This window comes from Cydia fagiglandana, chromosome 4 (genome assembly GCF_963556715.1).
Source record: "Cydia fagiglandana chromosome 4, ilCydFagi1.1, whole genome shotgun sequence".
NCBI classification, from domain to species: Eukaryota; Metazoa; Arthropoda; class Insecta; order Lepidoptera; family Tortricidae; genus Cydia; species Cydia fagiglandana.
Genome location: NC_085935.1, coordinates 7,313,351 through 7,339,280, shown reverse-complemented (window position 1 = coordinate 7,339,280; position 25,930 = coordinate 7,313,351). Strand labels below are relative to the sequence as shown.

General features: G+C 38.3%; 3 protein-coding genes across 4 annotated transcripts; 2 read left to right on the top strand and 1 right to left on the bottom strand.

The window, feature by feature from the left end:
* Positions 1–299: 299 nt before the first annotated feature.
* On the top strand, positions 300–9,258 carry LOC134663556 (myosin-VIIa-like). Of its 2 annotated transcripts, none has more exons than XM_063519951.1 (11): positions 300–510; positions 1,145–1,402; positions 1,609–1,793; positions 2,368–3,575; positions 3,689–3,933; positions 4,015–4,854; positions 4,954–5,289; positions 5,398–5,624; positions 5,722–8,045; positions 8,140–8,636; positions 8,884–9,258. In XM_063519951.1, the coding sequence occupies exons 1-11, from the start codon at positions 487–489 to the stop codon at positions 9,073–9,075; spliced, it is 6,336 nt and encodes a 2,111-aa protein (XP_063376021.1). In that variant the 5' UTR covers positions 300–486; the 3' UTR covers positions 9,076–9,258. The 2 variants fall into 2 exon arrangements, with proteins under 2 accessions (XP_063376021.1, XP_063376022.1); XM_063519952.1 differs by having other exon boundaries at positions 301–510; positions 5,401–5,624.
* Positions 9,259–15,719: 6,461 nt separating this feature from the next.
* On the top strand, positions 15,720–21,075 carry LOC134663555 (inactive peptidyl-prolyl cis-trans isomerase shutdown-like). Its single transcript, XM_063519950.1, has 4 exons — positions 15,720–15,889; positions 16,064–16,364; positions 16,805–17,004; positions 19,752–21,075. The coding sequence occupies exons 1-4, from the start codon at positions 15,834–15,836 to the stop codon at positions 20,518–20,520; spliced, it is 1,326 nt and encodes a 441-aa protein (XP_063376020.1). The 5' UTR covers positions 15,720–15,833; the 3' UTR covers positions 20,521–21,075.
* An 89-nt stretch (positions 21,076–21,164) lies between these two features.
* Positions 21,165–23,713, bottom strand: LOC134663474 (prohibitin 1-like). Its single transcript, XM_063519843.1, has 4 exons — positions 23,626–23,713; positions 22,913–23,074; positions 22,398–22,579; positions 21,165–21,551 (listed from the first exon to the last, which is right to left on the bottom strand). Exons 1-4 carry the CDS (start codon positions 23,711–23,713, stop codon positions 21,165–21,167), a joined length of 819 nt encoding a protein of 272 aa, XP_063375913.1.
* Between the last annotated feature and the right edge of the window lie 2,217 nt (positions 23,714–25,930).

Sequence of the window (25,930 nt, the reverse complement as noted above, 5' to 3'; positions counted from 1 at the left end):
TCAGTCAGTCTGGGGCGCAGTACGAAAATTACCTAGGTTGACTGAAGTAGCATGACAAATACGAACATTAGGAGAAAGTATGATGGCAAAAGATTGTTTACTATATCTGTACAATATCTAAAATCATTTTCATAACAAAAAATGACCATTTTTAGTGTGACCCAAATTTTAAAAAAAAATTCAATGTGTTTACATTTTTTTATCAGAAATCACTCATGACTGATTTTGTAAAATAAAAAATCATTGTAATCTATTAGAAATACCGATCTAATAGCATGCACTAATCAAGTAATCAATGTATGACAAATGATAGTCAAGTGTTAACATATCTCGAAATATGATAACTCGATAAGCGCTGAATTATCTGTATATCGTGTGATAAGGCTGAAATATTGATAAGTGGACAGTCTTGAAGCAAACATTATACAGGTAATGTAGTGATGGAATTAAAGTTTTATATGAGGTGAATCTCAAAAGAGCGGTAAAATGGCAGACAGGATCCAGTTATCGGTAAGTAATATAATATTTCCGGTTTCTTTTTGTGGAAGACACAAAATATATACACCGTGGGCTGGTAAAACCCGATAGATTATAAAGGTGTATTCTTGACCGCATTTAGAGTCTAACATGTCATACAAAGTTTTTGAAATCAATTTTAACATTTGTCAGTCACATTCATACAATACATACAAACAGCAACGCTCCTAACTGTACATCCGTGGACCTTATTACAAAAGGCATAAGGTCCACGGTCCACCGATGTACAGTTAACAGTAGACGATAGTTACGATAGTACCTTGATGATAAGTAGGTATCAAATCAACCTTATAAATAATTTAGTTATTGTTATTACGAAAAAAAATGAGTAGGGTAAACAAACCTATTCTTGGCACACCAAAAATATGCCATGTTTACAATTCGATTGGCCAATTTTTTTACCTGCTTTTGACAGATCAGTCGGACGAATATTTTAGTCCTACATGGGTACTTTGGATGCCAAATTTTTTTACTTACGGTTCAAGCAAGGCGATACCTAAATGCTTACTTTTTAACGCAGGCACTCAAATATTAAATTGAATAACTTAATCCCTATGACGTTTACTAGTAACAACCTAATACTTAATATCATTTTAAATGATTCTAGGATCTAGTCTGGCTAAAACCAGAAAATGCCACAGAGTTCGACCTTCCCATAGCTGTGAAGATATTAAACAGTTCGGGCGACAGAATCCAAGTACGAGATGACGATGGCAAGGTGTTTTCCACTTCAGTACACAATGTCCTTAAACCTTTGCACTCCTCCTCTGTTACGGGGGTGGAAGACATGATCACGCTGGGAGAGCTGCAAGAACACACTATTCTGAGGAACCTCCATGTGCGGTACAATCAGCAACTGATCTATGTGAGTAAAATTCTTAATTTTTTTTGTTCATTTACCTGAGTTTTGTCGACATTAAGGTACCAGTAGCGGTAGGTATACAATTTTAATTTTTAACCTTATGACATTTCCACTTTTAATTTCTACGGCAGTTCATTTACCGTGACATATCCACTGTTTAATTAGATTTAGATTATTAAAATTTTCTAATAAATGTGTAAAATTTTTAGACATACACCGGATCAATGTTAATAGCAATCAACCCATACGAAATCCTGCCAATATACACAATGGATCAGATACATTTCTATCAAGAGAGAGGAATGGGCGAGATTCCGCCACACATCTTTGCCATCGGTGACAACTCATACAGAGAGCTGTTAGATACTGCGTCCAACCAGTGCATTGTCATCAGGTATATCCCCACTACACGTATAGAAACTTATCTAAACACAAACATTAAATACTTACTTATATTTTCTTATAGGTGATATATATGAACCTTGATTTGGCTGTTGTAATTCGTTGTAATTCTAGGAAGGTACTAGATAGGGTGTGAATCGACCACCGAACAGGCTAGATATTATATTACTTAATTATACATCGTCGTTTGAGAATTTATATAAGTACCCATTATAAATTACTAAAATAATACCAATTCAGCTTGACTATTATGGTTTTTATTACTGACACATTCATTTGATAAGAATTAAGTAAGGTGTGATGTAGATAAGTAACTAATTTAAATTGCCTTTCCGGTATTCGGGAGAATGATTAGATTATTTTTCTAGTAAAGAATGCAACTTGAAGATAAGTAGGTAATATAGTAGGTATATTGACAACTTTGACGTCATTACTCAGGGGAATCCCTGGTTTGGTTGAGGTTGTGGTAAACCTGTATTATTGAGATGTATGCATTTGAATAGATCACAGGGAAAATAATGACCTTCCTGAATTATTGTGATCTTCATATCTTATTTCTCTTACAGTGGAGAAAGTGGCGCTGGAAAAACAGAAAGTACAAAATTATTGCTACAATATTTAGCAGCCGCTAGTGGTAAACATTCTTGGATCGAGCAACAAATCCAGGAGACCAATCCAATCCTTGAGGCATTTGGAAATGCTAAAACTGTCAGAAATGATAATTCATCTAGATTCGGTAAATACATCAATATTTATTTTAGTAACAAAGGTGTAATTGAAGGCGCCAACATAGATCAGTATTTACTGGAAAAAACCCGTATTGTTTTTCAAAGTAATGGTGAAAGAAATTACCACATATTCTATTCTCTGGTGACTGGATTAGCGGCCGATGAAAAAAAAAAACTAGAGCTAGGTCATCCAGCTGAATACAACTATTTGAACTCGGGTAACATGCTAACAGCCGACGGTCGCAATGATGGCGTAGAATTTGCTGACATTAGATCAGCGTTCAAAGTTCTTAACTTCCCCGACAACGAAGTGTGGGGAATCTTCAGCCTTCTTGCAGCAATCTTGCACCTCGGAAATTTAAAATTCAAATCATTTAATTTCAATAATATCGAATCATCTGAAGTTTCTGACGCGGTGAATGCAAATAGAATTGCAGCACTCCTAGGGGTGAACAAAACCAAGCTCTGTGACGCCTTGACGAGGAAAACTTTTGTAGCACACGGGGACAAAGTTATTTCAACACTTACAGTGGCTGCAGCCGCGGAAGGTCGGGATGCCCTTGTTAAAGCCATATACGGCCATATATTCGAATATGTAGTAGAAGTTATTAACAGAACATTGCACAAAGACCAACAGCTGTCCAGCAATTCCGTTGGTATATTAGATATTTTTGGGTTTGAAAATTTCGAAAACAACAGTTTTGAGCAACTCTGCATCAACTATGCCAACGAAAACTTGCAACAGTTCTTTGTAAGGCATATTTTCAAGCTTGAACAGGAGCAATACGAGAAAGAGGGCATTACTTGGACTAACATTAATTACAAGGATAATCAAGATAATCTGGACATGATCGGGCTAAAGCCAATGAATTTACTGTCACTCATCGATGAAGAATCGAAATTTCCAAAGGGAACTGATATAACACTTTTATCGAAGCTTAGTAACAATCATAGCAACAACAATTGCTATATTACTCCAAAATCAAGCCATGAACACAGCTTTGGGGTGAAACACTTTGCTGGAGATGTCACTTACCAAGTAAAAGGTAAGAAATCGATGATATAACCAAATTCATTGGTACTTCTTATACATTTTAATGACCTATAAAGGCTATGAAAGCAATTCCGAAACTATAAGTATCAACATTTTTTGTTCTAGGCTTCCTGGATAAAAATAGAGATTTGCTGACAACAGATGTTAAAGAGATGGTTCTGGATTCTAGTAACGTCTTCTTAAAAGGCTTGTTTGGTACTGAAGTCGTCTCTACCCAAAGTGGCAGTCGGAAGACGGTATCACTCAGCTACAAGTTCAAAACATCTCTTGATGCTCTAATGAAAACTTTGTATGCCTGTCATCCTTTTTTTGTCAGGTGTATCAAACCGAATGAATTTAAAAAGCCACGAGTAAGTAACAATATATGGTGATGATGCTAACACCAGTTTATCTCGTTTACGTATTCACATTTGACCATTTATTTTTTGCAGCTATTTGATAGAGCTCTATGTGTTCGCCAGTTACGATATGCTGGATTAATGGAAACTGCTAAAATAAGACAAGCAGGATTTCCGATTCGCTATTCTTATTCAGAATTCGTCCACCGGTATCGACTAATCGTACCAGACATCCCGCCGGCTGAGAAAACAGACTGTAAAAATGCTACAAAGAAGATTTGCACGGAAGTATTGAAAGATCAAGAGTTCAGGCTTGGCCACACAAAAGTTTTCCTCAAGGACATGCATGATGCGATACTGGAAGAGTTGAGGCATAAAGTGCTTATAAATGCAGTGATCAAAGTACAAGCTAATGCTAGACGATTCATTCACAGAATGAGGTTCTTAAAGATGCGACAGGCTGCTATCACGCTGCAAAAGCACTTCCGCGCTCGTGGATATAGAAACAGATACTTAGTAATGAAGAGAGGGTATTTGAGAGTGCAGGCGGTAGTTCGATCGAGGGAACTGAGAAAGACCTTCATAAACATGAGGAAGTTCTTTAGGAAACTCCAAGCACACAGCAGAGGCTATCTTATTAGGATACTTATTAAAGATAAAGGTCATATCATTAAGGCTAAGTTGGTACAATTTAAGAAAGAAAAAGAAGAACTAGAGCGGTCTGGGCAAGCTGATACTAAAGGTGCTGAGGATGATTATGAAAAGAAAGTAACAGAACTTATGAGATCCATCTGGATTGTTAAGGACGTTCCAGTTGAGAACCAGCGTCATAGCACAGCGGTTATTGATGACAGATATGTTGATGATGTGTTTGGATTCTTAAAGGATACAGCAACGCCGGCTGGTACTGTTCGCGTGCCTAGATACGGAATTGTAAGTAATTTTTTGGTCTATGTAATTATGTGTATGGATTCTACATATATGTATCAATCAAACATTCTAATATTTCTAATACAATTTTGATTTCTTCAGACTTCTAAACCAGTAGTGTCAAACGTAATTCCACTCCCACAAGAACAAGAGGACGAGGAAGAGTTTGACGAATTCAACTTTAGAAAGTTTGCTGCTACATACTTTTCGGGCAATACTAGTCATCAGTATTCGAGGAAGCCTTTGAAGCAATCTTTGCTGGAACTTCCATCCCCTATGGACAAAATGGCGTCACATGCTTTGTGGATTACTATATTAAGATTCATGGGAGACATGGCTGAGCCAAAATATGTGGATGATAAAATTGACAATGTTCCCGTTATGACCAAATTGTCTGACACGCTCGGTCGTGCTTTCCAGAAAAGCAAAGACTTTGAGGTAATTTTTACTTAATGCATATTGTATTTTTGAGTAGGTATATTTATGTACATACATTGCCAATTATGTAATACATGATGATTATTAATAATAATCCTTGAATTTTAGGAGCTCTTGAAATTGAAAGAAATGAACAATGGTCATGATAGTAGAAACAAACTAATTCAAAAGACACTGAAACGACAGAACAAATTCAACGATGAGTTAATGATGAATTTGATGAAAGATGAAATTAATAATGATATGTATAATAATTGGTTGAATGCTCGAAGAAGCACTAATCTGGAAAAACTACACTTTATAATAGGCCATGGCATCATCAGAAAGGAACTGAGGTAGGTGTAAATAGTTGGCATATTAGTATATTTTTATTTTTAGTTTCTTATACCACTGTTATTCGAATGTTTTAACATGAATGGTGTTTTGTTACAGAGATGAAATTTTCTGCCAATTATGCAAACAACTAACCAATAATCCCTCTAAGGCCTCTCATGCAAGGGGGTGGATCCTGCTCTCTTTATGTGTTGGATGTTTTCCACCGTCCGAAAGATTCGTCAAGTACCTAAGGTCGTTTATACGCAGCGGCCCTCCTGGATACGCTCCTTATTGTGAAGGAAGACTTGTAAGAACATTTAAAAATGGCCCTCGTGCTCAGCCACCCAGTTGGTTAGAGTTGCAGGCAACCAAAACCAAGAAACCCATCCTTCTTACTGTTACTTTAATGGATGAATCCACGAAAACTGTGCAATCTGACTCAGCGACAACATCTGAGGAGGTGTGCCAACAGATTGCAGAAAATATTAACTTGAATGATATGTTCGGATTCTCATTGTATATCACTCTTTACGATAAAGTGCTGTCGTTAGGTAGTGAAGGAGAACATATTATGGATGCAATTTCGCAGTGTGAACAATTCGCAAAAGAGCAGGGGACGCCAGAAAAGAGTGCCCCGTGGAGGCTGTTTTATAGAAAAGAAGTATTCACCCCATGGCACAATCCTGCAGAAGATCCTGTGGCTACTAACTTAATTTACCACCAGATCGCTAAGGGCGTAAAGTTTGGTGAATATAGATGTGATGCAGAAAAAGATTTGGCCATAATTGCTGCTCAACAACATTACATTGAATACGGACCTCGCATAGATCCAAATATTTTAAGAAAAGTTATTGTCAATTATATTCCAAATCACTTTATACAGTCCAACGATGTAGCATTGACTAAATGGGAACACCTTGTTACAAAAGCGTTTGAATCTTCGCAAAGTATTCAGTCTAAGATAGATCCGTTGCGATGCAAAGAAGATATAGTAATATTTGCTAAGTTAAAATGGCCTATGCTATTCTCCAGATTCTTCGAGGCGGTTAAAATTAAAGGAGAAATGATTAATAAGGATGTAGTAATAATTGCTGTGAACTGGACTGGAATTTACGTTGTTGACCAGTTAGAACACATACTTTTAGAAATGTCCTTTGCTGAAGTTACCTACGTTGCTTACAATGCTGATAAAGATTATGACAACGTGGGGACTATAACGTTAAGAACGATACAGCAGGAAGAATTCGTATTTCAAAGTGTAGATGCGAGTGAGATGAGTTCACTGATCATCTACTTAATTGACGGTTTAAAGAGAAGGTCAATATATGTTGTAGCTCAAAGTGATGCACAAGGTTACAGTGACGCCTCCTCGTTCTTGCAATATAAGAAGGGAGACCTTATAACACTTTTGCAAGATTGTACTGGAGAAACACTTATGAACGCTACTTGGGGACACGGAGCGTGCAACGGACAAGAAGGTCTGTTCCCAACCGAGCAAGTATATATTTTGCCAACCATGTCAGTACCTTCAAATACAATATTAGAAATCTTCAAAAAGGGCAACATCACCACTGACAAAAAAGCGTCCAAGTACAATACTATTCAAAGAAAACGTATGCATACTTTAGAGAAATACTCCAAGGAAAATTTTAGAGAAAATTACGATATAAATGCCACAATTCGCAGCACATCAACATTAATTCCAGCTAAGAAGGCAATCACCGGTGACTTGTGGGCTCACACCCGTGATCCTATTCGAAAACCACTGCTTAAGAAATTATTAGGCGATGAAAAAGTTGAGAAATGTGCAATTGCTATGTTCATCGGTATCCTAAAATACATGGGAGACATGCCAGCACCGAAAGCGAGAAACGTTACCGAATACACAGATGAGATATTCAGATCGGGTGGAACCGATGTCGGCTTGCGAGATGAAGCATATTGTCAAATCATGAAACAGTTGACGAACAATAGGATACAGTTGAGCGAAGAACGCGGATGGGAACTCATGTGGCTCGCTACTGGCGTCTTTGCCCCTGGACAGTCGTTGTTAAAAGAACTGGTAGATTTTCTGAAGACTCGACCGCATCCCATAGCTAAGGAATGTCTCAAACGCGTATTCAGAATACAAAAGAGTGGCCCCAGAATGTATGCTCCATATGTGGTAGAAGTAGAAGCGATACAGCACAGAAGCATGCAGATATACCACAAAGTTTACTTCCCAGATGACACAGATGAAGCCTTTGAAGTAGACTCTTCGACCAAGGCGAAAGATCTTTGTGAACAGATTGCTGGAAGACTAAATATAAAGAACAGCGACGGCTTCAGCTTGTTCGTCAAAATAACTGACAAAGTGTTCTCTGTTCCGGAAAATTATTACTTCTTTGATTTCGTACACGAGCTTGTCGAATGGATGAAGGCATCACGGCCTATTCGCGCCGGTAAGTTCACGACCCAATATCAAGTAAAATGCTCTGATTCTCGCTTATGTAACCATGTATGAAATACTATTAATTAAACTTATTTTTCTTTCAGCTGGATCACAATTGCAATTAAACTATCAAATTTTCTTCATGAAGAAGCTTTGGATCAACACAGTTCCTGGCAGAGACAAGAATGCTGACCAGATATTCTATTTCCCTCAAGAACTACCTAAGTACTTGCGAGGATACCACAAAACCTCTAAACAGGATCTAGTTGATTTAGCCAGCCTTATTTACAGAGCACGGTTTGGAAGCGACCAGTCATTGCTACCTCAAATTGGCCAGATGCTAGAAGAATTTATACCTCCTGACATGGTTAGGTCTCAATCGGCCTCTTCATGGAAGTCGAGTATTGCTGCAGCATATTTAAAACATGGAATTATGACTGAAAATGAAGCTAAAGAACAGTTTTTGAAAAAAATATACCAGTTGCCGACATTTGGAACTGCGTTCTTTGAAGTCAAACAGACGTCGGACCCATCTTATCCTGAGTTGGTAGTAATTGGGATCAACAAAAACGGTGTCAGCGTTATTCACCCTCAAAGTCGAGTATGTATATAGAATAGAATAGAATAGAATAGAATATCATTTATTTCAGTATAAGTACACAGTTATACAATACATACACAGAAAGAAAGGAAAATAAAAAATAACACTTATAACTAACTTGTACACTGTAACTATACCTACACTGAAAAAGGTGAAATATCAAATTGAAATAATGCATTTCAACTTTTAAACAGCACTATTTACAACACAACAACTGTGATTCAACATGACCTCTTCTTGGTTTCAGGATATACTGGTGACTCATCCTTTCTCTCAACTTTCGAATTGGTCCTCTGGGAATACCTTTTTCCACATGACCATGGGTAACTTCTTAAGAGGAACGAAGATTCTGTGCGAAACTTCTTTAGGATACAAAATGGACGACCTGATTTCATCATACATTGCTGTTTTACGTCAATCATTGAAGGAAAAACAATAAATTGTAAAGTACCAGTCAACGTTAGCAACGATGGAACAAATTATACGTGTAGATAAGAGAAATATAAAGTAAGAAATGTAAAACAATTGAACTCCGTAACCTACTGAAAGTTAAAACGAGCAAAAGTTGTCCATTGATCCAACCTTTTTTTTTAGGAAAATGAATGCTATTACTGCTTAAAATCATGAGCTCTTTCGATCCTGATAACCAGAAAATGCAAGTTATATAACTTTACCATTTTCTAATGTACTAGTATGACGGTAAAGAAATTAGCGATACCAAAATAGTAATAGACTTTTCTCTATCTAACTGAACAGCTAGTGATTCTGAGTAGAAATAACATTTTCTAAATAAAAAATACGATGGCGTGGACTAATTTTCTAAGAAATAAAGTAAAAGTGCCTAAATATACATTATTTATGACAAATATAACTGACTTTAATTTGTATATCTTGACCATACTCAATAAGCAAAACATTGTTTTTATATCCCAGATAGTTCGATTGGCCAATTCACTACACAGTCATCCTGGTTTTGTACTAAAATGAAACAAACAGACAAGACAAATAAATATGGCTTGATTTGCAAAAACTGGCCAACTGAGAAATAGTTTAAATGAAATCGAATGAAAACAGTTTATTCGAGTGCCGGGAAAAGATACGTTTACCTCACTATCATCTGGCAACATTGCTTTGTATCTGTCAAATCAAATTGCGAATTGCGTTGGTCGCAAGAGCCCAACGTTTTCTGTTCTCTTTCACGGCGCAGCAACTAGTATAATTTCTCTCTCCTCGCTCTTTTAAAAATGCCGTTTGTCAAAAAAGGACAACCATACTGTTGACAAGGTGGACTTCAAATCAAGTGTTGCCTTTCTTGATGCGCCCAGGCTGTGTATGTGTGCGTAAAAGCGTATATGTGTGCTCTTTTAGTTTAGGGATGTAAAAGTCGATTTTAATCATGTTAATATCGATAAACGCTACACAGCGGAACGAAATAGCGATTAATTGAAGCTTCAATATCTTCGTTAAACATAAACATAATTGAAATGCTAATGGATTGTTAGAATCGTGTAGTATACCCTTTACATCTCATTCTATTATTACACAGGCAACACCTCTCTCTATGATCAATGTTGCCACTATACACCTATCCGGGTTCTCCTTTCGTTTTTCCCCTCCGCTCGAAACGTAATGGCTCCTCATAAGTCAATTTTATTTTATAACTTTTAAACATGTGATATATAATAATCCGATTTAATCGACCCTTTGACATGGACGAAATGTAGTGTAATTTATTGCAAATTAAAACTACGATTTTGTTGAGTAAAAGAAGCATTTTATTTTCGACGACATCCTTCGCCGCAGTCCTACGCAAGGCCCTGCGCCTTCATCCTGCACATCAGTTTATGTACCCAGAAGAGAGTGCTGCGAGGATACTGAAAACAAAACCGCAGAAAGGTACGTCGGAAATAGTGTCATTTTTTTGAGGTTAGAATTGCACTTCCCTCGTTTGCATATAACCTCACTTTTCTTCGATTGCTCAACTAGTCACTATAAATTAGTCCAAAATGTCGTCAAACAGTGAAAATAACGGGCACATTCCAGTTGAGAAACTGGATGGCTTGGCAAACTATTCAAATTGGAAATTTGCCATGAAGATGCTACTAACGCTGGATGGTCTATGGGGCTGTGTGGAAGGTACGGACACCAATGCGACCCACGAAAGCCGCGCTTTAGCTAAGATATGTTTAACGATCAAGCCTGCACTGTACCAGTACGTGCGAGATGCCACGTCGGCAAAGGATGCCTGGAAGAAACTCGCCGATGCCTTCGAGTCCAAGGGCCTATACCGAAAAGTGCTCTTGCTACGTCAACTGCATAAAGTAGAATACAACCAGTACAGCAGCATGTCGGAATATGTCGAGGCGGTGATGCGGCTCGTTCAACAGCTCGATGATATAGGCAAGAAGATAGACGATGATGAGGTAGCGGAGATCCTGTTGAGTGGTTTACCGCAGGAATTTGACAACCTGGTGTCGGGTCTGGAAACCGCCTGTCTTACAAGCAAACTCACGGTGGAGCTTGTGCGTGCCAGATTGCTACAAGAAGAACACCGGAGAAGTGCGAGTGACCAGGAGGGTGTGAAGGCCTACCTAGGAAGCAAGAAGAAGAAGTCATCGCCTATGTTTTGCCAGTTCTGCAAGAAGAGCGGACACACTATCAAGCGTTGCTTTAAGCGCAAGAAGGAGCTGAAGAACAATGAAGAGAATCACACTATGCTTGCATCAGCCATGGTATGCAGCGGCAGCAGCTGCCATGATTTTGTCGTGGATTCTGGAGCGTCCCAACATATGGTTGCTAATAAGGAGCTACTAGAAGAACCTAGAGGTAAAAATTCTACAATTTATATAGCTAATGGTAATAAATTACATAGCAATTGTAGTGGTAGGGTCCCTTTGTGCTCCAATATTAGCCTTGTAAATGTTCTCCATGTGCCTGACCTCTCCAGCAATTTACTGTCCGTTAGTCAAATCACTGACAAGGGTTATACTGTCGTTTTTAGTAGGGATCATTGTAAAGTCTTTGATAATGTTAAAGTCACTGGCGATCAACTGTTAGTTGCTTCTAAGGAAAATGGTTTGTATAAATATAAGGCTCAAGTGCGACACATCCTTGAGGAGGAGTCTTCCAAGCTCTTGCAAACCAGGCAAGAGACAGTGAATGCTCACGCTGTTTCAACAGTGCCAATGGATCTAATCCATAGACGTCTAGGTCATTTGTCTGAACCAGGTATGAGGATTCTTGGTGATGGGGAGAAATGCATGAACTTACTTTTTCAGAAAGAAGACACCATCAGTGGTAGTTGCGAGCCGTGCTTGACAGGCAAGATGGTGCGAGCACCGTATCCTGCTGTCAGCACGAAGCGCACTACCCAACCACTTGAACTCATCCATTCAGATGTGGCCGGACCGATGCAAGTCGAAACTTGGGGTGGAGCTCGTTACCTTTTGACCTTCACAGATGACCATACCCGGAAAACGTGGGGCTACCTTATGAAGCATAAATCAGAGGTGAGTTCACATTTTATTAATTTTAAAACTATGATTGAGAAACAATCCGGATTTTTAATAAAATGTTTGCGCAGTGACAATGGCCTTGAGTTTACAAACAATAAACTGGCCAATTATCTTAAAGAACATGGTATTATACATCAAACCACTGTCCCTTTCAATCCTGCTCAAAATGGAACAGCGGAAAGGGCTTTTAAAACGATTTTTGATAAAACTAGGGCTATGCTGCAGGAATCCGGCCTGTGTAACCGCTACTGGGGAGAGGCAGTTATGACAGCCATTTACCTGAAAAATAGGTCTCCTACCAGAGCGCTTTCAGGTGGAATTCCCGAGAGCTTATGGACTGGGTCTCCTATAGACATCAGCCATTTACGTGTCTTCGGGTGTACTGCTTATGCACATGTTCCTAGTCAAAAGCGTCGAAAACTTGATGCTAGAGCAAAAGCGTTAATTTTTGTTGGTTATGGTGAAACTTTTAAAGGATACCGTTTGATTGATCCCACTAAACCTCATAGAGTTATACAGTCCAGATCTGTTATTTTTAATGAGGATAAATTTATAGGTAAACATGACAGTAGTAAAAAGACTTGTGGAGCCAATTTTTATAATTACTATATCGATAAAGACAATTTTAATAATTCAATGACTAATAATGAAAATAATTCTTTTAATGCATTGAATAATTTTAATGATGACTCTCATTTTAATGTTAATGATGTCATTCAAAATAATGAAAAAGATAAATCAGCTGAGTGCTCATCCTCTTCAAATACAGTTTCAGATGCAGAGACCCTGACGCAACCGGCGTGGTCACCGCTCTCTGAGCACTACTGTACGGGCGATGAAGGTGCAAGTGACAGTACCGGTGATGAAGATTGCGTCCCAAGGGGCGCTTTGTCTTCTCTGCCGGAGTCATCATTTGATGATCATGACGACGGTGATGAAGTGGGTGCTCCAAGGGGTCCCGTGTCTTCTCTGCCGGAGTCTGCACCAAGTGAGCCGACGCTGCCGGCTGTTTCCGACACGTCTCGTTCACGTCCCGTACGTAAAACACGAGGTAATATGCCACAGCATCTCAGAGACTATGATTTATCTATGATAGCGGAAGGATATTCGCCAGATGAGCCTGCATCATACCGCGAAGCCATGCAATCTTCTGAAAAGGAAGACTGGCAGCAGGCAATGCAGTGTGAGTATGACTCTTTAATTAAAAACAAGGTATGGATCTTAGTAGACAGACCTGCAGATGAAAACATCGTCAAGTGTAAGTGGGTTTACAAAAAGAAACTCGACACCTCAGGTAAGCCTGCCAAATTTAAAGCTAGGTTGGTTGCCCGTGGGTTTAGCCAAGTAGAGGGCATTGACTATACGGACACCTTTGCACCTGTAGTGAGGCATAGCACACTGAGAATATTGTTTTCTATTGCTACTGAATTAAACTTACAAATAGACCATATCGATGTTACAACTGCATTTTTAAATGGGGAATTAAACGAAAAGATTTATATGGAGCAGCCTTTAGGCTTTAAAAACTGTGATAAGGTTTGTTTGCTTAAGAAGAGCTTATACGGCCTTAAGCAAGCAAGCCGAATGTGGAATATCAAAATACATGATTTCTTAGCACAAAATAATTTTACTTAGAGCAAATGTGAGCCATGTATTTATACTAAGAAGACAAAGACTGAATATATTATTATTGCATTGTATGTTGATGATTTTTATGTATTTCACAATAATTGTATTAATAATATTTTACAACTTTTACAAAATAATTTTGAAGTCCGTCATTTGGGCAAATTGAATAATTGTCTAGGAATGAATGTTTATAGAGAAAATGGTATCACAACCCTAGATCAAACTGAGTACATAAAGCGTTTATTATTCAAGTATAATATGTCAGATTGTAAATCTGTTTCTACACCTTTACCGGTTAATTGTAAATTACAGAAATCAAATAAGACATGTTTAGATGATGAAGTCTATCAGTACAGACAGTTATTAGGAAGTCTAATGTATTTGTCAGTCTGTACTAGACCGGACATTTCTTATGCATGTAGCCAACTTAGTATGTTTAACACATGTTTTGATGAAAATCATTGGCGCATGGCGAAGCGTGTGCTACGTTACCTAAAAGGTACTATTAATTATGGCCTTTGTTTTACAAAGAGCAATACTTTTAACCTTACTGCATACGCTGACGCAGACTGGGCCAATGACCTTTCAGACCGCAAGTCCTATACTGGCTTTGTGATTAAGTTAGGATCTAATGTAATTAACTGGGAGGCAAGAAAGCAACAATGTACTTCTCTTTCAAGTTGCGAGTCAGAATACGTAGCTATTGGAGATTGTTGTAAAGACATATGTTTTGTACGAAATTTCTTGTCAGAAATTATCGATAAAACTTTTGACACTGTCATTTATAATGATAGCCAAAGTGCTCAAAAATTACTGTTAGTTAAAGAGCACTCCCACAAAAGAACAAAGCATATAGACCTAAGGTATCACTTCATTAAAGATCTGATTCAAAAAGGGAACTTAAATGTAAGGTACTTGCAGACTGACAAAATGGTAGCAGATGTATTAACAAAACCTTTATGTGCTGAAAAACATTGTAAATTTGTGCAGGGACTTAATGTTAAGCCTTTAAAATGTTAATTAAGAGCCACTTCTCTACTTATGATTTTTAAATGTGATATTCATTCCTGTCTTACCTAGTTATAGCTGCATGTCTATATTTTACGTCTATGTGTTTTTACTAGACTTAAGCCTGCAGCATGTAATTTATTCTAAGTATGCTTTATGTAGAGCCATACTTAGAGCTTTTCTAGGCATGTAAAGTGCAAGGAGGAGTGTTAGAATCGTGTAGTATACCCTTTACATCTCATTCTATTATTACACAGGCAACACCTCTCTCTATGATCAATGTTGCCACTATACACCTATCCGGGTTCTCCTTTCGTTTTTCCCCTCCGCTCGAAACGTAATGGCTCCTCATAAGTCAATTTTATTTTATAACTTTTAAACATGTGATATATAATAATCCGATTTAATCGACCCTTTGACATGGACGAAATGTAGTGTAATTTATTGCAAATTAAAACTACGATTTTGTTGAGTAAAAGAAGCATTTTATTTTCGACGACATCCTTCGCCGCAGTCCTACGCAAGGCCCTGCGCCTTCATCCTGCACATCATGGATAATGAATATATTATAATATAATAATATAATTCAATTATTGCGGAACACCTATTTTAGGAGGTATTTATGTATTTTAATTAAATATCTTAACTTTCCCTTGGTTCCCTGCTGGGGCGTGACTATAAAATTGTGATCTGATAACCACAATAAAGAATAAAAGCGTTTTTGGTCATTTTAGGTATCGTTAAGCCTTTGAAGTAAAATTAAAATTGCAAGAAATGTCGATAGTTTATCGATATGACTTTATCGACATGGCTACAGCAACGTGGGCGTCATTGTTAATCGTACACTAAAGAAAAGTGGCAACAGTGACAGCTCGCTGAGACACCGTCTCTATATATTATAAGTCTATGGTTGGTCGTCTTGCTTTTCCAACTGCTTACATTGTTTATTGTGCTGTACTGTGTTTGCGTTATTGGAAAATAATTTACAATTATTAATCAATTACAAATAAAAATACATTTCGGGGTCTTATCAATTCATATTAAAATGCCAACAAACACTTCCATGCCAAGTATTGCTTTAGAAAACGGATTGGATTTGAGGTCTGTATTTTGATTTTATTTCCTTAAATTTTAATAGATAGTATTACTTATTTCACTACGTAAGTACGTACGCGGTATCTAGAGAACAGGTACGCTTAAAAAATCCTTCCTCTCTCCTTTACAGCACTCTTGATTCAAGGAAATAAGTTTTTAATAAACATTTTAAACTTCCAGACAACTTTGCACAACGGGTTCAATACTCCACATAAACGACGATTTAGAAGAGGGTCACGGTTTAGAGACAGAGAGGGAAGATGCTAGAACTTTTGACCATATTGGGAAACCTGTAAAATGCTTGAATACCTTAGAGCAGCAATTGACTCCTGTGGATACGGATGGTTGTGTCAAAAAGAAGATTCTGGAACAAGGAGGCGGTTTCCCACTTCACGAGGGTTGCACAGTCCATATAGCATACACTGGGTTCTGGGAAGATGTGGAAGAACCATTTGATGTTCGGAAAATGCATAAGCCATTGGTATGAAATAAACCTTACAACCATTGACGTATGTCTTAGGACGAGCCTTATGGGCACTAAAAATAATTTTATTATTATCTAACATATTGATACAAGCATTTATTTTTTCACTTGGGTCTCTTCACTTGCCCTTTGTGTCTTTCATATGAAGCGATGCAGCTACCCTCCAGTTTTAAAAAAATGGGACATTATTTTGTGCAGAAGACAATGCATGCAACCTTTCAATGTTTTGTAGTTTTAGGATTTTCTAAAGTGCTTCACACACCTTAATCCAGACATCCTAACTAGGATCCTAGAAAATTATTTCCTACTTAATTCAGTCAGCAGTCCTACTAAATGAAATGAGTCATTTAGGATTCTCAATTAATAAGATGTGTGAAGCGGTTTACCAAAAAAGTCTCTGCTTGTACCTTGTGTGTAATCAAAATTTTGTATTTTAGGTTGTGGACTTAAAGGACAATGACTTGTTACCAGGCCTACAAATCGCTGTCAACTCAATGCTGGTTGGGGAAATGTCAGTTTTCCTCCTGTCTTACAAAGTCATGTTCGGGGAGTTTGGGGTCCCGCCTCGAATAAAACCAAAAGCGGATTGTGTATTCTACATCAAACTCATTAAGAGTATTCTGACTCCTGTTGAAGGGTGAGATATCTTATTTCTCTTAGGGTTAATTTAATAACAACAACTGCTTATCTAGATATATTATATATTTTAAACTTATGTTACATGATGATATAAGAGTTATCTAAGTAATGGTGTATCTTTATTGGTGTATTAGACACTTATATTATATGTATATTTGGGGTAATATCCATGAAAAGGGATCCATACCTTATTGTCGATGGCGTTTACGCCGCACAGCGTAGCGCGGCATCGCAGAGGCGTAACTAGGGGGGGGTTGGAGGGGGCACGTGCCCCGGGCGCCGTCCAAGGGGGGGGGGGGCGCCAAAATGGGCAAAATACCTCCCATAGAAAATGGACCAGCCAAAATGTAGGACACAGCCAAATTTTTTTTCGCGACTTGCTCAGTAGGTGTAATCCCAAAATCTTCCTGGCAAGGAAAATGCAGTTATTTTTTAGCCAACCTGTATACAGGATGGGCCAAACCTTGACGTCCAAAAATTTTTTTTAGTATCGTCGTCGTGGGTTATCAGAATATACACCGTGTTTTTATTGAATTCCGTTAACTTCGGGGTATGGTTAAGTACGTTTTAGATAACTAAATGGCATAGTTAATTTTCAAAAAAAATATTTTTTTTGTAATTTTTTTGAGTTTAAAAAGTAATTAAATGTAGCATATAGCGTTGTTGTAATACAGGCATTACATTTAACTCAACCAAACAATTGAAATCTATGACATAACAATGTCATTTCGAACATTGATCGACTGAGATTGTACTTAAGTTTAGTAGCAAATGTATGAACTCATTCTAAACACTAATCAATATGTAAAGCGGCCCTAAGGCAAGTGTACACGCTTGTAGAGGCACTATAGGAAAAAAATAAATTATTGATTATCTCCGAAATGGAGTTAATTAGAATATTGGTGTCTTTGAGAAAATTACTTGATTTAAGCTCAGGAATGCACCCTTGAAATTAACGGAAATAAAAAAAAAACACGGTGTATATACCCCATGATTAGCCGATTTTTCGTAGTTTACGAGTTTAACTTTTAACTTTTGTTAAGAAATTCCGGGGTGAAGCTTTGCTTTGCTTTTATGTCTTCTAATACATGTTCGTGGTATTTGCACATATAACATGAAATAGCGATGGGGAAGTGACACCATAAAATAATAGTAGAAATAACAAAAGAGGACTTTTTTAATGAATTACTAATTTGGAAGCTTTCCACCTCAGTTCCTTTGACCGGCGACTCTGAAAAATTAGGACTATTAAGTATCACTTTTTTGACCTTTTAAAAAAACTTAGGGTCTAGCAGTTTCTAAAATAACAAAAAGTCCTTGAAATCGCTTGTATTTTATCATTATTTATTTTTTATTTATTTAGGTAAGGGCAACATCTAAGCTTGAACTCAGCCAAGTGAGGATGCTGTTGTTTTAGCAACTGCGCCGTTGGTCAAGGATTATGTTACAAAAAGAAACAATAAAGTTCAATAGTTTTTTTTTTAAATTAAATCTTCACCCCAGAATTTCTTAACAAACGTTAAAAGTAATAAAAATCATAATTCGAAAACTACGAAACGTCGGCTAACGTACATATTCTGATAGCCCACAGCGTGAGAAATTTAAAAAAATTATGGTCGTCAAGGTTTGGACCACCCTGTATAAGACATGCCGTGATAACATCGCTCGTTCTGTGATACTAGAATGTCGTGAAAAATCTGTGTCAGGTTTCGATGTGGGATCGGGACAAACTAGTCCAATTCAATCCCACCAAGACTCAATTTTGCGCGTTTAGGGCTAAGAAAACCTCATTTTTCAAGGCACAAGCCTTCCCATGTCAGGGAGTATTGGGAGCCTCGGTGTTGAGATCTCCATCAGTGACGTCCAATAATTTCGTAGCCACCTTGCTGGGTAGGCTGCGCTCGTATCCAAAAAAAAACTCGGTGTGCTCAATAAAGGGAGGCGATACTTTACTCTGGGGTAGACAGATCCCATTTATTGAGTACTGCTGTCACCTTTGGGCAGGAGCATCTGGATGCCACCTTGGACCCTTCAAATCAGTCCAAAGGCGCGCTGTACCTGTGAATAGTCTACGATCCCAAACTCACAAGCGATATGGAACCTTTAAGTCTAAGGAGATCTCCAAAAAATAAGTGTATAAGTTTTAAAATGGTCGGCAACGCGCATGTGACCGCTGACCATCAGGTGGGTCGTAAGCTTGTTAGCCACCGATGTACTAAAAACACTTTTTTGTCTCAATTAAAAGTAAACTGTAAGTAATAAGTAAAAAAGTAACTCTTTCGTTAGTTCATTTCGTTTGGGGGGGAGGGGGGGGCGCAAATTTGGTGCCTGCCCCGGGCGCCATATCCTCTAGCTACGCCTCTGCGGCATCGTATTTATATCGGAGCATCGATAATAATGGCGTAAGCTCCATCGACAATAAGGTCCCTTTTCATAGATAACGTCACATTTATTTATTTAAAATTTATTGCACAAAGTGTATACAACAATGCACAAATGGCGTACATAATGCCAAATGGCATTCTCTATGAGACAGTGTTGTGGTGAATGGGCTACTTATATCATAAGATCATAGTTAACTGACTAGTGAAACTCTCACAGTGAGTTCAATTCCACCTAGATAATTTTGACGTAGCTTTCAATCGAAATTAGAAATCTTTATTATTTACATGTCTATGATATATTTCTGTAGAACTTCTGCTTTCTAAAAGTGTTAATGTTTAACAGTACTATATTTGTTTTCAGTGATATAAACTACACAGAGCCCAACATGTTCCAGCGAGTTTTCACCTCAGTAACTAAACTCTACAGTTCTGGCGTCACCTTACATAAATCTAAAAATACAATGGCCGCAGTCCACCTCTTCAGGAAGTCGATCGCCATGCTGCACAAATGTCGGTTGGCTAATGAAGAGGAGGAAAAAAAACAAGAGAAAATGCTGGTAAAGTTGTATTTGAATCTGGCTATTTGTTCTAATGCTTTGGAACAACCATTGAAGGCTTGCATTGCTTGCAATGAGCTGAACAGACTAGAAAGCCTATGGAATAACAGTAAAGCTCTCTTCCAACATGCTAAAGCTTTACGAATGATCGGTCAGTATGACGCAGCAGAAAAAAGATTGCTAAGAGCACAGAAGTTATGTCCGGATAAAAGTGAGATCAAAGAAGAATTACTATTACTTGAGAAAACTAGAACTATCTGTGATCAAAACAAATTACTAGCTAAGAACTTTGTTCACCCGTCTCTGGAATTAGTGAGCGAAGATTTTAAAAAGGAGGTAGATACTTTGATAAAGAATTTTAAAGAGAATGTAAATTTGTGCAAACTGACACTGCCGGGTGGTTTGAATGCTGAAGAAATGAAATACGTAAAGGAGGCGTGTATTAGAGAAAATTTGTTTTGCAGTAGGATAGAAAAGGATTTTGCGTTAGATAAAAGTAATGAAAAAGAAATTGAAGAAGGTGAAGAGCCACTACGTTTGTCAGATTGTCCAGACAATACTAGTGAATTATAATGGTAGGTATGTTTTTATATGTAAAGCATAATTCATTCTATTCTATATAGTGAGAGAGCGAGAGAGTAATTAAAGACAATGTCTTATGTTCAAAATGTTGACAGCATAATGGTTCGCTACACGTCTATATTAAATGTGCATGTAGGGATACCGAACACATTACAATACAAAATATACTGTATCACAAACAAAGTTCAAATGTATTGCTTGCCCTCTTAGTACGTACGTAAATGACATGTCTTAGCACAAAAAAACTAGTACACTGTACAACTGACAAACTTGCAATAATGAATATTATGATTTTTAATCAAGCATGTTACGATCATCTAGAAGTAACCAAAATTAAAAGTTATATAGGGCGTGAACGCAACAGCACCAGCTTATTTCACAATAATAACGATTTCTAAGTTCATTATATTGATTTTATTGATTTAAGGAATCTCAAAACTGTTAAGTAGTTTATTCTACAAAGAGGCTGATATTGATTCTACTGTTTTGTATTACAATAAAATGATGAAGTACTTTACTCATAAATATTTTTGTTAAACTAAACTACTTTCAAAATTCTATATCTTTATACATACACTATATTTTTTTTACCGACTAAAATAAATACCTAAAAATATTAAGCACTTCTTTTTCAACTACTTGAGACCCTTATTCACCAGTACATTCCCTTCCGGCAAATAAGTCACATTAGGTGACTTAGACAACTGATACGCTATGTCCTCAGCAGCCTCTATTCGTCTTAACTCCACCAATCCCTCTCCCGCTTTACCAAAAGACTTCGCTAACAAAATGGCGGCTTGGGAATCCCCTTCTGCCGTAATGACAGCCGCTTTTTTCTTCTGTTCCTCTTTTTCGACGATGAATCTCGCTCGTTCCGCGTCTTGTTGAGCTACCTGCTTGAGTTCGACGGCTCGAGTGAACTCTTTGCCGAATGAGAGGTGTGTGATTGAGATGTCGTCCAGTATGAGACCGAATTGCTTCGCTCTTTCAGTTAGATTGTCGTTAACTTTTTGTGAGACGATCTGGAACGAATAAAAATGTAGATTTAATCTGACATGGTACAGTCAAGTGTAAAAATATGGGTGCATATATTACTTAAAGGCATGGGATATATATTACTTAAAGGCATGGGATATATATTACTTAAAGGCATGGGATATATATTACTTAAAGGCATGGGATATATATTACTTAAAGGCATGGGATATATATTACTTAAAGGCATGGGATATATATTACTTAAAGGTATGGGATAGTTCTTAATTCGCTGACATAGGAGCTATGGGACATATTTTGGAGTAGATGTGTGCACCCATATTTTGACACTTGACTAACACAAGCTATTTGTCAAAACATACCACTTTTCGAACGAACTACCTATTGTAAAGTATTACCCCCTTATTCATAAACGTTTACTAAAGTTGACAAGCCGATAATAATCGTTTGTCCCTTTCCGACGTATCGGTATGATGGAAAGGGACAAACGATTATTATCGACTTGTTAACTTTAGTAAACGTTTATGAATAAGGGGGTTAGCATTTGTAGTCCAAGTTTTGACAGCTGAAGTAGATGGCACTGAAAGGTCTATTTATTTAGTTATCAATCTCTAACTTTTGCTGATCCATTTCCAACAGAAAGGCGCCATCTGCTTCAGTTATTAAATTAACAGCTCTTTTGTAGTGGTCTAAATCATCTGCCGACTTAATAATCAAATCTATAACTGTGAGCAGGGAAAATCGAACGTTCATCTAATTTCTTGAATACGCAAGAGAGGCAAAAAGACGACATTTCGTAAATAGCCGGAAAATGCCGCGGTAACAGACTTTTATTATAATTAAGGAACTAGGTTATAAAATAAAGTCCATACTTCTCTCTGCGTGATAAGCTCTTCAGCGTTGAACTGCGCTACGACTGCCTTCAGCACCTCCGACGTGATGGACGGGAGGACCCTGTCCTCGTAATCCACTCCTAGCACTGTGAAGATCCTGGGCAGCTCATCGGGCACGGGTCTAAATAGGATGCGGAGGTTTATGTTCACGTTTTGTAGGTCTGAAATTGTTTATGGTGGTGTCAGACTGGGAACGATAAGGTTCTACGTGGGTATAATATAAATAAGGTTAAATAAATCACGTGATTGTTGTATGTACGAGAATCGAGAACCTATACTGTTTTCAATACAACGACTTTAGGACGTTATTAATTAGATGAGGTCGTTAGGATGACTTCAGGCCAACCATCTATTATACTAGACATTATATTCGACAGCTTATTTTTGAGTTTTATGACAACGTGGTAATTAAGCTCATACTTAGTACTATTGACCAACCTACTACATATGATACGTTATGACTACGCTATAGATAGGTATCAAGAGATAGATACCTTTGCTTCCGGTGAGCGTAGGAACGTTCCTCGGCCGCGACTTTACGTCAAAAATATAAGGCGTCTGCACCCAGGGAATGATGAAGTGGGTGCCCTCCCCCACCACGAGTTTCTGGACACCGGTGAACTTGTCCATTATCACGGCTCTCTGGCCACCGTCCACTGAAATAACCGTGTTATATTGCATTTACACGATATATCTATCTTCCTCTCGTTTGTCCCGGTTCCGGTTTTTCGCTACGGCTCATGGGGGCCTGGGGATCGGCAAAGCAACTTACATGCTAATATGGTGGCAATTTTACAAGATCTACTTATAGGTATTTATCAGAATGTGACTAAAATATTAGTATAGGACTTAGAATTTCCCAAACTATGGGTGAGCGAATATTGAGTGGGCCTTGAAACTGCTATCAGAGCATCTGAGTGTTACAAATAACGTTTTATGCCCTCTTAAAGACGGCTAAGAGGTGGGCCCTAAATTTGGCAGATTTTATTAGAACCACTGGACTAACTAAGTAATAATAGTCAACCGCAATCTTTGAAGTAGGCCAAAGGACCTACTAGACTCCTCACAGTAACGGTCGTGACATAGCTAGCCATCATATTATGTAAAAATCTTCAAGAAAATTGAGCATAAGTCCTGTCATTTTGAGTAAAATTTTTGACTAGTCGAATATGTCCCCTGATCCATTACGCATATCTTAAAAACTTACCGTTGAATAACGCAGAATTGACGGTACCACCAAGGAGGGCCATGCCCACTCCCACCTGTCCTAACCGGTTAAAAATATTAGCCGCCATTTTAATATTATTTCCTAGTTTCACTACACTACACCTTACTCGTTTTACTTGTTGAACGCTAATTAAGGTCTGATAACAATGGTCGTGTTTACATGTGTTAGAAAATTGAATCTTGTATGTACACCCTTATAATACCAACCAATGAATGTACGCATGTGTGAATGACACCTTATGTTCTTTAGTCTATGTCGCTACTCTATTTGCTCTCTCTCTTTGGTTTCGGCTGCGTTGATGGTCGGACGCGTAAGCTTTAGCTCCCATAAATTGTATTAACATATATTATTTACTAGATAATAAAGTTCATGTGCATTGTGCGAACAGTGAGTATTCTTTCTCCACCGCCCTGCTGCTGCGGAACCTCGTATCCGCGTAATAGGTTCTGGGCACAGTCACGATTGATATATATTCACTGTTCGCCATCACGCCATCCACACGTGGGTCATCATCCTATGATCGCCGGTAAGCGCATTCATCATGGCCGAGGTGAATCAAAACCAACCTCTCAGCTACTCCAACCATTCGATAGAAAAGCTACGTGGCTCGGAAAACTACCAGACATGGAAGTACCAGATCAGGATGCTGCTGACCCTGGACGGTTTGTGGGAGACTGTGGAAGGGACGGACGTTGACCCTTCGCACGTCAAACGAGCATTGGCTCGCATCGGCCTCAGCGTTTCGACCGCGTGCCTACAACACATCAGAAAGGCGACGACCGCTAAAGAAGCGTGGGATAACCTAAAAACTGTTTTTGAAAACAAAGGTTTGTACAGGCGCGTGCTGCTATTGCGGCAGCTGCATCGTATAGAGTACAAGCAATATAACTGCATGTCCCGTTACCTGGAAGCGGTGATGTCGCTGGTTCATCAATTGGCGGATATTGACAAAAACATAGAAGATAAAGAAGTGGTGGAACTTCTCCTTAGCGGACTGCCAGACGAATACGACGCGCTGGTAAGCAACCTCGAGACTGCAAATATCGCCGACACCAACCTCACCGCTGATATGGTGAGATCTCGCCTTCTTCAAGAAGAATCGAGGAAAATGGAAGGATCTTCCTGTGTAGATGAAGCCGCCCTGTTCTCCAAGGCAAGAAACACAGTACCCAGACAACAAAAACAGGTTACTTGTCACTACTGCGGAAAATCAGGCCATATAAAAAGCAAGTGCTTCAAATATAGGAAGGACAAGGTGAAGCATCGGTCGCTTCTGGCTACCGAGTCATCGAAAGCCTTTTTTGTGAAGAAGTCATCCTTTTACCTGGACTCTGGATGCTCCAATCATCTTTGCAACGACAAGACAATCCTGAAGGACTACAAGGAGCTGCCGGGCGAAGGAAGTAAAGTGACTTTGGCCAACGATGACTCTATATCGGCTGAAGGCGTCGGGGAACTGCCAGTGGGAGGCGTCATCGATAAACTTAATAAGGTATTATATGTTCCAAACTTGACCGCTAATTTATTATCTGTTAGTAAATTGTGTGATGTAGGCTATACTGTAGTTTTTACCAAAGAGAAATGTAATATATACAATAGTTGTAAAATTCATGGCAACCCTATTACCTCAGCATTTAATAGGAATGGTTTATATGAATGGGATGGGTGTAGTCAAGGAAAAGGAACTTCGCAAGAAGTGCACTCTTCCATGTTTTTGCATAATAGGCAAGATACACAGAGTGCTAATGTAGCTGTTTCTTCTCTGCCGGTTCAACTTCTGCATTCCCGTTTAGGTCACCTCAGCTTTAAAAGCATGTGTACTCTAAGGGATGATCCTGCAACTGGTATACAATTTCAGGAAACTTCTGGTGCGAAGTGTGAGACCTGTCTGCTTGGGAAGCAAGTTGCCTTGCCGTATCCCGTGGGCGAGGCTACACGTGCACACGTACCTTTGCAACTAGTGCATAGCGATGTAGCAGGTCCGTTTCAAGAAGACAGCATTGGAGGTGCGAGGTTCATGGTTACCATGACTGATGACTACACCAGGAAGTCACACATCTTCCTCATGCGTCATAAATCCGAGGTAATTAAACATTTTATTACTTACAAGAATTTAGTAGAAAAACAATTAGGATTGCCAATTAAAACTCTTCGGACAGATTTTGGGTCTGAATATTGTAACAAAAGTTTTGCTGATTTTCTTAGAAGAGAAGGTATTGTTCATCAGAAGAGTGTTCCTTACTGCCATCAGCAGTGTGGTGTTGCTGAGAGACTGAACAGGACT